Source organism: Otolemur garnettii, unplaced genomic scaffold (genome assembly GCF_000181295.1).
Source record: "Otolemur garnettii isolate 467f Iridium unplaced genomic scaffold, OtoGar3 scaffold00057, whole genome shotgun sequence".
NCBI lineage: Eukaryota > Metazoa > Chordata > Mammalia > Primates > Galagidae > Otolemur > Otolemur garnettii.
The window spans coordinates 6871821-6885858 of NW_003852452.1; the positions used below are offsets into that span (position 1 = coordinate 6871821).

General features: G+C 41.7%; 1 protein-coding gene across 1 annotated transcript in view; it reads left to right on the forward strand.

Annotated features, from left to right (window-relative positions):
* ARNTL2 (aryl hydrocarbon receptor nuclear translocator like 2) overlaps nucleotides 1-14038 on the forward strand; it is a 93001-nt gene that overhangs the window by 42439 nt on the left and 36524 nt on the right. The window contains exons 3-5 of the mRNA XM_012806772.1: nucleotides 4640-4797; nucleotides 11820-11899; nucleotides 13715-13807. Coding sequence (XP_012662226.1) covers nucleotides 4640-4797; nucleotides 11820-11899; nucleotides 13715-13807 — 331 coding nt within the window. The remainder of the gene's footprint in view (nucleotides 1-4639; nucleotides 4798-11819; nucleotides 11900-13714; nucleotides 13808-14038) is intronic.

Sequence of the window (14038 nt, forward strand, 5' to 3'; positions counted from 1 at the left end):
GAGGCTGAGGCAGTAGACTTGCTTGAGCCCAGGAGTTGGAGGTTGCTGTGAGCTGTGATGCCATGACACTCTACCCAGGGGGAAAGCTTGAGGCTCTGTCTCAAAAAAAAGAAATTACATTTTAAAAAAATACATTAAAAAAAATTACTGAGCCTGTGTAAACTCTTACAGTTGAAGATCTTCTGTCACCACCAGTGTGTCCCATTTCAGGAGTGGTCTGCTGAGTACATTTCTGATGCTGGGGTCTGTACAAACGTGAAAATTAATATTATCAGCATGTTATCAGAGTTTTCAGTTTTCAGCATTTTTTTTTACCATCCAGACAGATTTTGGGGGGGGGGGAATCTTTTGATTAAATCTTTTGATGAAAGTTTTGAGATTCTTTTTTTTTTTTTTTGAGAAAGAGCCTCAAGCTGTCCCTCTAGACAGAGTAGACAGGTAGAGTGCTGTGGCATCACAGCTCCCAGCAACCTCCAACTCCCGGGCTCAAGAGAGTCTCCTGCCTCAGCCTCCCAAGTAGCTGGGACCACAGATGCCTGCCACAACACCTGGCTATTTTTTTTTTTTTTTGGTTTCAGCCGTCATTGTTGTTTGGCGGTCCTGGGCTGGATTCGAACCAGCCACCTTAGGTGTATGTGGCTGGTGCCTTAGCCACTTGAGCCACAGGTGCCAAGCCAGTTCTGAGATTCTTAATCCATTTTCAGGCTGTATTAATGCAGCTATCAGAAAGTTTTTGGTTAAACCATCAGTGGTTTTAAAAATAATTATTTAATTTAAAGCTCCACTGTCATACTTTAAAGATCTTGAAAAAATAATACTTCATTTTATATGGAATCAGAAAAAACCTCAAATAGCCAAGACATTACTCAGAAAAAAACAAAGCAGGAGGAATCACACTACCAGACCTTGGACTATACTATAAATCGACAGTGATCAAAACAGCATGGTACTGGCACAAAAACAGAGGGATAGATGTGTGGAACAGAATAAAGAACCAAGAAATGGACCCAGCTACTTACTGGTATTTGATCTTTGACAGGCTAATTAAAAACATTGAGTGGGGAAAAGATTCCCTATTTAACAAATGGTGCTGAGTGGACTGGCTGGCGACCTATAGAAGACTGAAACTGGACCCACACCTTTCACCATTAACTAAGATAGACTCTGACTGGATTAAAGATTTAAACTTAATTATTATTTACTGTTAATTCTATGAAATGTTATCCTTGGGATTAGCATGAAATAATTTCTGAGTAGAGCCCTGAGTGGTGGTCATGGTGAGTTAGCGTGGCTTTGTCGCCTTATGGGAATGGTGCTGCCCGTCAGTGTCAGTAGGAGAACATCTTGGGTAGATAGTAATAGTCATTTCTAGTCATCAGGTGTCCAAGGTAACACTTATAGCTAAATATTGAAAAGGAATCGAGATGATCGGACTTAATGTCACATTTATTTCTCTCTCAAGAATTACAGAGCAGCTATTTCATGTAGTTTGATATTTTATCCTGCTTTTTTGTAGAGTGGAAGATGGTGACCAACAAGTAACAGTGAAGTCCTTCAGGTACATGGAATTGTTGAGATGGTGCTTGGTGGGTGGACAGAGTTGCATGTGCAGGCCTTTAGCTGAAGGTCCAAGTGGTGTCGGGATAGAGTGGGTTGGTGACCGTGAGGCTTGTCTCTCTCACTGCGCTGTGAGAAGCAGCGTAATCAGGCACTTGTTACCCTACTTTTCTAACTGCTGGAATAACGTGTTGCCTTTCCATGTCTCTTAGAACAGCTATTTATTAAAACTATTATTTTCTTTGCGGGCTAACAAAAACTGACTTATGATGTAGACAAATCAGAGTTCCTTACCAGGGGTATCTGATTATTAGAAATCTGTCATCACGAAATTCTTATTTGTCAATCATTTTAACATATTCTTTCAACAACACCACCACAATTATTTTTCTACATCTGACAACTTGGCCAGATGTAAGGTTTGCTTTTTTCCCATTTATTCTGATAAGACACTTTAAACACTGCCGTGGTTCAGAGTGGCATGAGTGAACAAAGAGTTAGGAGCCAGAGCTCTGATCAATGAATAAGCAGAGAACAAGCCTCTGGGTAAATATGCCCTTCCTTAATAGACTCCTTTAGAAATCTTTTTAGGTGCGGCTCCTTCAAGTAAAGTAACTTATTCACACACTGGTTATTTCACTTACCTCTGGGTTTCTGGGCTCGCCCCATCACCTTTCACCGTTCTTCTTAACCAGTGATTCTCAACCTTCCTAATGCCATGACCCTTTACTACAGTTCCTTACGTTGTGGTGACCCCCAACCATAAAATTATTTTCGTTGCTACTTCATAAGCATAATGTTGCTACTGTTGTGAATCGTAATGTAAATATCTGATAGGCAGGATGTATTTTCATTGTTACAAAGGGGTCAAGACCCACAGGTTGAGAACCGCTATTCTTAACAGTCTCAGTCCCACCCATCTCCCTCCAGATCCTGGGCTGTGGGAGAGAGCACCCCTCACTCCTTCCTTGACTGTCCATTCCTGGAGTCGGGCGTCTCTGTCCATGGCTACTGTCTGTGCCTACGGGTGATGCTGGTAGAAAGAAGAGGTGACCATTCTAGCAAGAGTAAAACTGCAGCATCCTTTTAATCATGCAACTTTAATTGCTCATGGATACACCAAAGTTTGAGTAGAGAACTCAATTTTGTGTAAATACACATGATGAATTTGAATCCATCCTGTTCTCCCCGAAGTACATACCTTAGTCCAGGAGTGCCCTTGCCAGGGTGGCTGGTTAGGGAGGGGAGTGTTAGCTCCCTGGGTCTCACACACACACATGCTCTTTAGCTGGAAAAAGGACATTTTCTTTCATCTAATTTAAAGTCTGTAAAAACAGATGAGGGCAAGTTTCCCATTTATCATTGTTTCCTATCAGATTGACCTCCTCAGCTCTTCTTCTGTAGAAATTCTGGAGCTGCCGTGATCTGAGCATCACAGGAGAGAGACACGTTTACAGCAAAGTGTGAGAAGTCCAACCACATAGTTCTCTAAATCTCAGATACACATTTTTCCTCTACGTTTTTTTTTTTCCCCTGGGGAAATGTCTTCAGTGTCAACTTCCTGTTAATTGACAGCATTTCTTCCCCTAGGGATGCATTAAATAATTAGTACATCTTACAATTGATGGCATCTTAGATTTGTTGAAATGTGGTAGTGGTAAAAAAAAAAAAAAAAAAAGGAACTGGTGTAACTTATAGAGGGGAGTGCTGAGTCGCACAGTCATCAGAGAAAGCTTCCCAGGGGAATATAGGCAGTCCATGAGTTTCAAGCACATCTGACTTACATGTAACCTGCTTTTAGGAACAGAGTTACAAACATCTGGCTGATGTATGACTCACACTTACAAACAGAGGCTAATACAGGTGGTGCCCATGTTACAAACACCTGGCTGACATATCACTCATACTAATGGAGGCTATTGCAGGCCGTGGGTAAATGTACCCGTTCCAGTTTACATGCAAATTCAATTTAAGAACCTATAGAAACTATCTCATTCGTAACCCAGGCATTGCCTATAACTGAGCTGGGTTTTGGAGAAAGAATAGGATTTTCCAAGAATGTATAAAGGAAGGACTTTCTGAGCCTAGCAAAGATCAAGGCATAGGGATGTGAGAGGACAGGACATGTGTGAGGATGGAGCTGTCGGGACATGGAGAGATGGAACTGGGACAAAGGCCCGAGCCAGGTCTCGGAAAGCTGTGGCCCGGGGTGAGGGAGTGTCACCATTCCTCGTGGAAATGCAGTGGAGCAGTTTTCTGCGATAGAATGAGGTGGTTTGACTTGTGTTAGAATGATAATTCTAGAAGTTGTAGGGTAGACTGTCAAAGGAAGACACCAGAAAGAGCATCAGCTTAAAAGGCTTTTGGGTGATGCAGTGGGGGGCCCAGTTTGAGGCAGGGACAGAGCAGGTGGGGAGGAGGAGAAGATGTATTTCAGAAATAGAAGAATTGGAATCTGCAGTTCTAAATTTCTAGAATTAGAAATTCAGCAGGGTTAATGTCAGCAAGGCAGGGATCAGTGAGGGATGGTGTAAGAGGTAACGATGTTTGCTGCCGTGGCGGCAGGGCAGGGCTTGGGGAGGTTGATTTTGCAGGTGGAGCCTGTACCCTTTCAGGGATCTTGCTGAGAAGGGAAGGCAGCTAGAGTTAGGGAAAGGGTAATTTTTCCAGAGAGAAGAAATGGGAACACATTGACAGACCCTAAGGAGCTGTGACCAGCATGAGGTTAAGATGTGATAACTGTTACGCATCACTGGGGAGGAACTAGCTTGGAACAGAAGGGCCCCCATCTCTTCCTCTAAGACTGGAGGGAAACCATCCTGGCTCTCAGGGACACGGCTTTGTTCTAGAAGGCTTCCGGAGACAGGCATGGTGGGACTGATGAAGGGCAGTGAGTTTTAGGAGTGCTGTTCCTGCTCCAATCACACTTTTGTCTTCCTTCGGTGGCACCTGCAGGGCCCAGGTTGAGAGGAAGAGCAATGCCTGCGTGCTGGGCCCAGCCCTGCTCCCATGAGCGAGTACCTCTGGGGGGCCTGGGGTCTGCTGAACATTATGCATAAAGGAGATGCTTTTTCCCTTCTAGAGAAGCTCACAGCCAAACCGAAAAGCGGAGGAGAGATAAAATGAATAACCTGATTGAAGAACTGTCTGCGATGATTCCCCAGTGCAATCCCGTGGCGCGTAAACTGGACAAACTCTCGGTCTTAAGAATGGCTGTTCAGCACTTGAAATCTTTAAAAGGTGAGTTCCAAGATGGCTCCACACTGGGGTCTGCAAAGTCTTCTCTGTCATCAGGGTCTCTCAGAGGTTTATTTTGTTGTTACCGGCTGGAGAGATTCTGTACAAATGTATCTTTCAGCTTTCTAGGCATTAGTCTTGAGACTGATCCATAGTCTGGGGAAGAATACTGAATCAGATATCAGAAAATTTGGTCCTAATGAAAGATTTATCTCAAGCTTACTATGTGACTGACCTTAGGAAGTCTTCACGTTTCTTCTTCTTTTCCCATGTGTCATACGAGGAGAATGTGACATACCCTTCAGACTTCTCAGTACTTTAGAAGTTCTGAAGCAGGGGTGTCTAACCCCCGGCCTGCGGGCTGCATGCAGCCCAATACCAAATCATAAACTTACTTAAAATATTACGAGATTTTTTTGTGTGCTTTTTTTTCTTTGGTGCAACTAACTTGTGCGGTCCTCAGACATGAACTTTGTGGACAATAACGTCCTGTCACAGTGTCCCATAAAAGAAACCAATGTTTGCTCTCCCTATTTGTACGCATGTGTGGCTTTGCTGGTGTGTGGCTTCCCGTGTGTGGTCTTTCAAGCACAGACAGTTGAATAGACACCGTCAGACGTTACAAGTGCTCATGGTGACTTGGCGAGGCAGCGGTTATCGATAACATTTCAACCTACCATTGCAACATTAGGTGTCTAATGTTATTTAAAAGTCAGGTAAGCATTCTGATTTGATTATTAAGGTACTTCCACACCTGGGTGGTGCCTCGCACATTATCTGCTGGGCTTTACCCTCAGTCCTCTACCCCCACCCTACATCAGCAGCTGAGACATGGAAGGGCCCAAATCTTGCTTTCTATTTTCCTGTCAATTAATTTTCATAATAAAAGGAAATATAGGCCCTTATCTAATATTCTTTTTAATCTCAGCATGGCTTCTATGACATCTCAGAAGAAAACAGAACCCCAAAAAAGAAAATTGTAGATGAAGGAAGATTGTTCACTAAAAAGTAGACAGTTGACTACTTTTTGATTGAGGCACACAGGAAGGCATTTCGCTTCATTTGTAGGAAATTTGTGTGAGTTTTCAAAGACTATCATTGGAAAAGGCATTCTATGCAAACACAGGCCGCCAAGTTTGATACGTAGGAAGGATTGTGTTAAAAGGACAAAATAGCAGAACTGAAAAACAGTTTCTTCTCAGCAAAAATATTTTTTTGAAGTTACAACTCAGATTCCAATGTAAAAGCAAAAAAGTCATATTGGATAGCAAAAAAATCAGAACCATTCACTGAGGGCGTGCTTATTAGGCAATGTGTGGGAAGCATGGCAGACATACTTTGCCCTAAAACAAGGGGGATATTTCTAAAATCGGTTTGTCTTACCAGACGATAGCCAGGTGAATTGATGAAATTGGAAAATCCAGTGAAAGAAGTTGGAAGAGTAAAGCTGCTAATTTTAAAGTTTATGCTGTGGTCACGGATGACAGCCCTGATGCTACAAATATGGCTCAACATGCCATTTTTATTAGAAGTATTAATGACGGATGTCGTGCACGGAAGAAATGGCTTTAGTACTATGAAAAGACAAAACTAAATCAAGAAATTTGAATGAAGCCGTAAAAAATATGTGTTGAAGTGATTTTCTTTGTCCATTGTTAATGTATCTGCCGTAGTTACTGATGGTGCCCTGGTGATGGAAGGTAAAAGAGAGGGACTTGCCAAATTAGTAGCGGACGATGCGGTTGGCCCCCAAAACTCATGTTTGATGAAGTATTGCGTAATAGGTCAAGACAATTTATGTGCAAAAGCATTAAAAATGGGTAGTGTCATGCAAATTATCATCAAAACTGAATTTCCTAAAGGCCAAGGAATTAAATCATCACTAGTTCCAGGAATTCCTTAAAAGTATTGGTGATGACTTTGTTGACATCTTTTACTTTTTGGAAGTAACCTGGCTGAGTCGAGGCCAAAGGTTGAAAAGATTTTATGAGTTGCTGTATGTTATCAAGTCATATATGGTATCAAAAACCAAATTTGTATCAGAACTTGATGATGAAAACTAGCTTGCAGATTTAGCATTTTTGGTGGATTTAACTACTCATTTAAATGAGTTAAACATGTGTCTTCAAAGTGAAAACCAACTTATCAGTACAATGTTTCAAATCATCACAGTGTTCCAAATGAAACTGAAATTATGGCAAGCTTAAATTAAGACAACCAGTTTCGTGCATTTTGACACGTTGGCTAAACATAGTCCTGGGAACAGCGAAAAATATGCAGCCTTGCTTTTCAATTTGATACAAGAACTTGAGAACAGATTTTAAGATTTCTGGGAAAATTGGGAGGCTAAGGTGGGAGGATCCCTTGAGCTCAGGAGTTCAAGACCAGCCTGAGTGAGACTGACACCTGCTCTCTACTAAAAGTAGAAAAAATTGGCCGGGCATTGTGGTGGGCACCTGTAGTCCCAGCTGCTTGGGAGGCTGAGGTAGGAGGATCACTTGAATTTGAGGTTGCTGTGAACTAGGCTGATGCCACAGCAAATGGAATGAGACTCTGTCTCCTCAAAATAAAAAAAATCATCTTTACATTATTTTGCTAGAAAATAATGAATATTTTAGTGCATTTATGATGCTGTTTTCAGTTGACATAAATATTTTACCTGCCCACTTTCAAATGGAATACATAGAGCTGCAACCTGTTATTTAACTTAGAGAAAAAGTTGATCATGTCTCTTTACTAGACTTTTATAAGTCCTATCTTCCCAGATGTAAATATTCTTTGCTTCACAACCATGCCTTAGTCATGTCATCGCTTTTTGGCAGTACCTACATTTTCAAGCAACTATTTCAATGAATGAAGCACATTAAGAGTGAAATTGGAACCAAAATGTCTGATGAGGACCTTGAGAACTCACTGAGTATCACAGCTACTTCCATGGAACCAGATATTAATACATTAGCTCTCAAATACATGTCAGATATCCCACTAGTTTTATGTTGTCCTGTTTTGTTTTACTTTTATAATAAAAAAATCAAAAACCTAATGATGTTTTATTACTAGATATGTACATTTTATATATTTGTGATCACAAACTTGGGAACTGTTCGTTGATTTTAAAAGACTCTTAGAATGGGCCACTGCAAAATTAGGATTATTATGTGAGAACATTTTTGCTTCTCTGTAGTGGTGGGTATTACAACAATTATACATGAATTTTTTTTTCTCACTAGCTTTCATTAGTGTTTGTGCATGTAACATGTGGCTTAAGACAACTCTTATTTTTATTTATTTATTTATTTATTTATTTATTTTGTAGAGACAGAGTCTTACTTTATCACCCTCAGTAGAGTGCAGTGGCATCACACAGCTCACAGCAACCTCCAATTCCTGGGCTTAGGCGATTCTCTTGCCTTAGCCTCCTGAGTAGCTCGGACCACAGGTGCCCACCACAACGCCTGGCTATTTTTTTTGCTGCAGTTTGGCTGGGGCTGGGTTTGAACCCGCCACCCTCAGTATACGGGGCCAGCGCCCTACTGACTGAGCCACAGGCATCACTCCACAACTCTTCTTTTAATGTGGTCCAGAGAAGCCAAAGGTTGGACACCCCTGTTCTAAAGCACAGTGTTATTATAATTTTCAGTTATTGGAAGATTTCTATTCTTTGTAAAACAAAACAAAACTACCTAATTTCAGCAGTTTCTCTTAAAACTTCATTTAGATTCATGATTAGTGCCTTAAAATGCATTACACCTTTACTGTTCTAAGGAATCTTCCATGTGTGAGACATTTGGGTAAGGGGGGGGGTCCGTGCCCTGCCTCTAGGTGTGTGCATGATCATTTCTGATTTCAGCAGTTCCCCGACCTGAGCTTGAATTTTAAATGGAAGTGTAATAAATGTGTATGGGTGTAGGGGGAGTAGAAATCTCATCTGCTTTGAAGGGTCTGAGTATGGTGGCTCACACCTATTATCCTTGCACTTTGGGAGGCCAAGGTGAGATGATAGCTTTATGCCAGGAGTTTAAGACCAGCCTGAGAAAGAATAAGACAAAAACAAGAAAAATCGGCCAGGTGTGGTGCCGCATGCCTGTAGTCCCAGTTACTCCAGAGGCTGAGGCAGGAGGATTGCTTGAGCCCAGGAGCTTGAGGCTTCAGTGAGTGATCAGGATGCTACTGTGCTACAGCCTGGGCAAGAGGGCAAGACCCTGCCTCAAAGAAAGAAAAAGTGAAAGAAAAACTGAAGTTACATCTGGTTTTGGTGTAGTCCCAGGCTACCTTGGGGGACAGTACTGGAAGTAGAATTGAGTTTTCAATTCATTGACGTTTGTGATGTACATTTATTTGTTTTGAAAAGATAAGAGTGGCAGAGTAGCAGGCCCAGGACCCCAGTGGAAATTCTGGAAATTAAAATTTGTAAAGACCTGAAAGATTACAGTGGAGCTTGCTTAGAAGATATAAAAAGGGAATGAGCAAAGGATGCCCACGAGTGTCAGTTCAGATCTCTAACAGCACATGCCAGAAAAAGGAGGCTGTTTCAGGGCAGTGGAAATTACATGAGCATAACACAGGGACTCTGCCATGAGGAGTCAAGGTGCTTGCAGGAGAGCGGCGGTAACCCGGACTCCTGGAGCTTGCTCTTGGGGGTACGAAAGGAGATCTTATTTTCATAACAGTCTGTTGTGAAACAGCTTCTCTTTTACCCACAACTGGAGCTTGCATAAATTGTATGCAATATTTTCCTTAAAGCCTTCAGCAGTGAAAATCTGCAGGCTCGAGGTCATTGGATTGCAGCCCTAAGATTACCCAAGTGCTTTCACATTAGCAGTGTCCTGGTTGAGGGGTGGGAAGGGAGGACCTACAGGAAAAGCTATAAGTCAGTCAGTTAGTTCAACAAATATCTACTGACATCAGGTACGTCTTGTCCTATGCTGGGGATGTTGAGATGAATGAGGCAAGGTCTCTGCCCCCTTGTGAGGAACACAGGCCTAGGAAAAACTTATTGGAACCTGATGTGACAATTGTCACAGCAGAGGTGTGAGTGAGGTGAAGCTCAGCGGGGAGTCAGCACTGTCCAGCCCCGAGAGGACTCCCTGCAACTGTGTATAGATTTCACCATCGCCCTTCTGAGCAGACGTAGGGCAATCAAGTGCCCATCCACACAGTGTCTTAGCTGATTTACACTGAGTTTCCCCAGCTTGCTTCTGCAGTGTGTGCTCCCCCCACCCTTGCTTTAGGCCTGACCTGGAAATTTCTCTGCCTTGCTCAAAATAAGCTTACCCTGGCAAGCACTCAAGAGGCCCTGTCTTTCGTTCCTTCATCAGCTTCCTACCAGGCTGCTGTGTAGCAGTAATAATACCAAGAAGTTATTTCGAAGACTTCTTTGAGGCCTAGAATAGAGTCCAAGAGAGGAGATTTTCTTTTGCCTATGGCCAGGCTCTTAGGGAGTGCTATGAGTCTGAGAAAACTGTCAAATCATAGTAGGAGGTGTTTTTGATTTTCTGGTGCCCCCCTGCCCAACCTCACCTTTCTACCACCACCACCCTTAAGTTTGGGCTGCAGATCCTTTCCAGGGCCAGTTTGTGGTTAAATGTGTCAGAATGTTTCCCCACCTTTCTCTTGCAAGAGCAATTTTTCTTGCAGTCCCCAGAAGAGGGGGCACGGGTTTGGGAAGTTGGGGGATAGGAAGGAGAGAGAGTTGATTTGCCTCTGAATTGTTCCCCGGGTACTGTCCCCTAGGACACACCCATCCCTATGAATGTCTCCTCTGCTTGGCCCAGTTGGTGGATACCCCCGTGAAAATGTGGTCTTGGTGCTTCACTTTTACCCCTCTTGGGTCAAACTTTTGCTGTGGTTATGGCCTGACAATTCCTTATCATTTCGCCATCTTTTCAGTTGCTTTAGACTGGGACTTTCATTGTAATAAAACTTTGTGCTAAGGGCTTAAAGTGAGTTATTTCATTTATATTTTATGCATTTTTGTGTATATCAGAACGGTAGTCTCCGTATGATTGTTAAAGGGGTTATCTTGCTGGAAAATCCCCCAAATCCATAAAATTTATTTAGAAGTCCAGAATTTCCCCATTCAGGGTAGTTTATATGGTTGAATTTAATAAGCTGAGAAATTATCAAAGTAACTGCAGTTTTCCCCTCTTACCCAAGAGGCACAGATACGTTCCAAGATCCCAGTGGATGCCTGAAAGCACAGGTAGCCCTGAGCCCTCTATATACTACATTTTTTCCTGTATATACGTACCTATGATAAAGTTTAGTTTATAAATTAGCCAAAGCAAGAGATTAACATTAGCTAAGAATAAAGTTAGATTAAAGAACAAGGCCTGTAGCTCAGCAGCTAGGGCACCAGCCACATATACTGGAGGTGGCAGGTTCGAATCCAACCCGGGCCTGCCAAACAACAACAACTACAACCAAAAAATAGCTGGGCATTGTGGCGGGCACCTGTAGTCCCAGCGACTTGGGAGGCTGAGGTAAGAGGATCACTTAAACCCAAGAGTTTGAGGTTGCTGTGAGCTGTGGAGTGGGCGACATAGTGAGACTCTGTCTCAGAAAAAAAACAAAGAAAAACAAGAATAAAGAACACTTTTAACAGTATACTTGATGAAAGTCATGCGAACGTGGGCTTTCTCAAAATATCTTACTGTGCTTTGCTCACCTATTTTCAGACTGGGGCTGGCCATGGGCAACTGAAGCCACAGAGAAGTGGGGACCACTGTATATGGGCTCTTGAATGTTGTTGCTGATATCTTTTATTATAATGCTTTCTTTTTAGATATAGCTCTTACCCTCAACATGAGTTCTAAGAATTCATAATCTAAGAAATTTTAATCTAATAATAATGAAGAAAGAAAACAATTACAGAAGACTCTTAGAATGTGCTAAGAGAGAGAGGATACCATTGCCCTCATCATCTTCATTGTCAGCAATGGCAGCAACAGTATTACTAAGCACTGACCACATCCCTTTCTCTACCATATACCACTCTCGGTAACTTTTGACTTGTTTCTTTTTAGGTATGACTGATTCTTATGTAGGAGATAATTATAGACCTTCATTTATTCAGGATAATGAGCTCAGACACTTAATCCTTAAAGTAAGTAAAGATATGTTTGTCTATGTTATATACACGCTTTCATTTTTTTTTTAATAGGAGACAGATTTTTTTTTCAATTTGCTCCCTGTTTTTCAGGACTTTATCTTATACCATATTTTCTTTGCTGTAGAAATTTAAAATGTAAATAGAGCTAATGAACATTGCGAAAAGGATGGTGGGTGGTGCCTGTGACTCAGTGCGTAGGGCGCCAGACCCATATATTGAGGGTAGCAGGTTCAAACCCAGCCCCACCAAACTGCAAAAAAAAAAAAAAAAAAAAGAGAGAGAGAGAGAAAAGGATGGGCACTTTCGAAAATGTGGAGCAAAGCTTCTCTTAGTGCTTAGCTCTCTGTAATGCCCTGTCTCTCACACCACATGATTTATTCCCTTCTTACTACCTCCTTCAAAGCCATCTACCTGGCGTCCTATGCCTTCTGGATTCTGGTCTCTGCAGAAGCCAGCCACTGCTTACTTAATGAGTTGTTAGGGAATGCTTTGACATGTCTGTCCCTATCACTTCATACGTGTGGCCTTTCAGATTCTCTAGTTTAGAGATTTATTTGACATGGAAAATACAATCTGGCTGTTCGGTGCCAGCCACATTCACCAAGGCTAGCGGGTTTGAATCCAGCCCAGGCCAGCTGAGCAGCAGTGACAACTGCAACAGAAAAATAGCTAGGTGTCGTGGTGGGCACCTGTAGTCCCAGCTACTCGGGAGGCTGAGGCAAGAGAATCACTTAAGCCCGAGAGTTTGAGGTTGCTGTGAGCTGTGACACTACAGCACTCTACTAAGAGCAACATAATGAGACTCTGCCTCAAAAAAAACAAAAAAGATCATGTAATTGATCTCATTTTGATAAATATGGCTTATCCTGCCACCAGGAGGTGATAAGTGTCTTGATTGCCTGGTGTGTGATGTACTGGGCTTTAAGCCATAGCCTGATTAAATAGAAAGATTCTTCACATAGATCTTTGTTCATTTTTCTTTTAATTTTTTAAAACTCTTTTATTTGAACAGCTTAATTTAAATATAGTATTCCTGGCAGGAATATAAAGGATATTTTGCAGATTTAAATAAAAAGGATTTTTAAAGATAGCAAAATACACGGCATACTTTTAAAGCTATTTCACCAATCTAAGTGCTTACTGTAGTCATTACTCCATATGACCTTGGTGCTGCCATCATAAAACATCTACCTAATTCCCTTCATGTTTCCTGTTAGTAAAAATGGAGTCAAGGAAATGTGAGTTGGAGTGCCAGACCCATTCTGTGTGTCCATGTGTGTCTACTTGCACATGGAGTGCTGCTCTGGGGATTGCTAGGTAGACCTTATGGGAGTAACTGATACATTAGCATTGTAAAAATTTTGTTTAGAATGAGCGGTACCTTATCCTTATCCCGAAGATGTACAGGAAGTAGTTTTCAGCACTTCCTGCTCTTAACCCGCACATTCCTTCCATCTCAGCATGTCCATGGGCAATATAGTTATCCATACAGTTGCTATATTTACAAAGTTTCTTGTGCAGGGTGGTAGAATTTGGCAAAGGTAATTTTCATGGCAACATTAGAAAATAGCTCAACTAGATATTCCATGGCTAAACTTCCCATGTCAAAAACATTAGTTTATACTGTGACTGAATTTGATGTTCTATATAAATCTTAAGAAAATTTCTTAAAATTAATTTTACTAGCTCTCAACCACGTTATTACTTTTGCCACAATAACTTCCTCGAATCTAAATGTGTGTACGTGTGTGTGAGAGAGTGAGACAGAAGATATTTTAAAGTGTTCACTTTTCTTTTTTTAAATCCCAGACTGCAGAAGGCTTCCTATTTGTGGTTGGATGTGAAAGAGGAAAAATACTCTTCGTTTCTAAGTCAGTCTCCAAAACACTTCATTATGATCAGGTATCGGAAACTGAGGCTGTTTTACACGCGGTGTGTAATTTTTGGAACAAACATATATGTTGAAACTGGTTTTCTGAACTTTTCCTGTGGGGACGCTGCATTAGGTTCTGCTGAGTTCAAATTCTGAGAGAGATGGGCCGATGTATGGAAAGAGCATGGATTCTTATCCCTGACATTAGTGTTCACTTCCTGAGCTTCAGCAAGTTATTTAATTTTACTGGGCCTCATCTT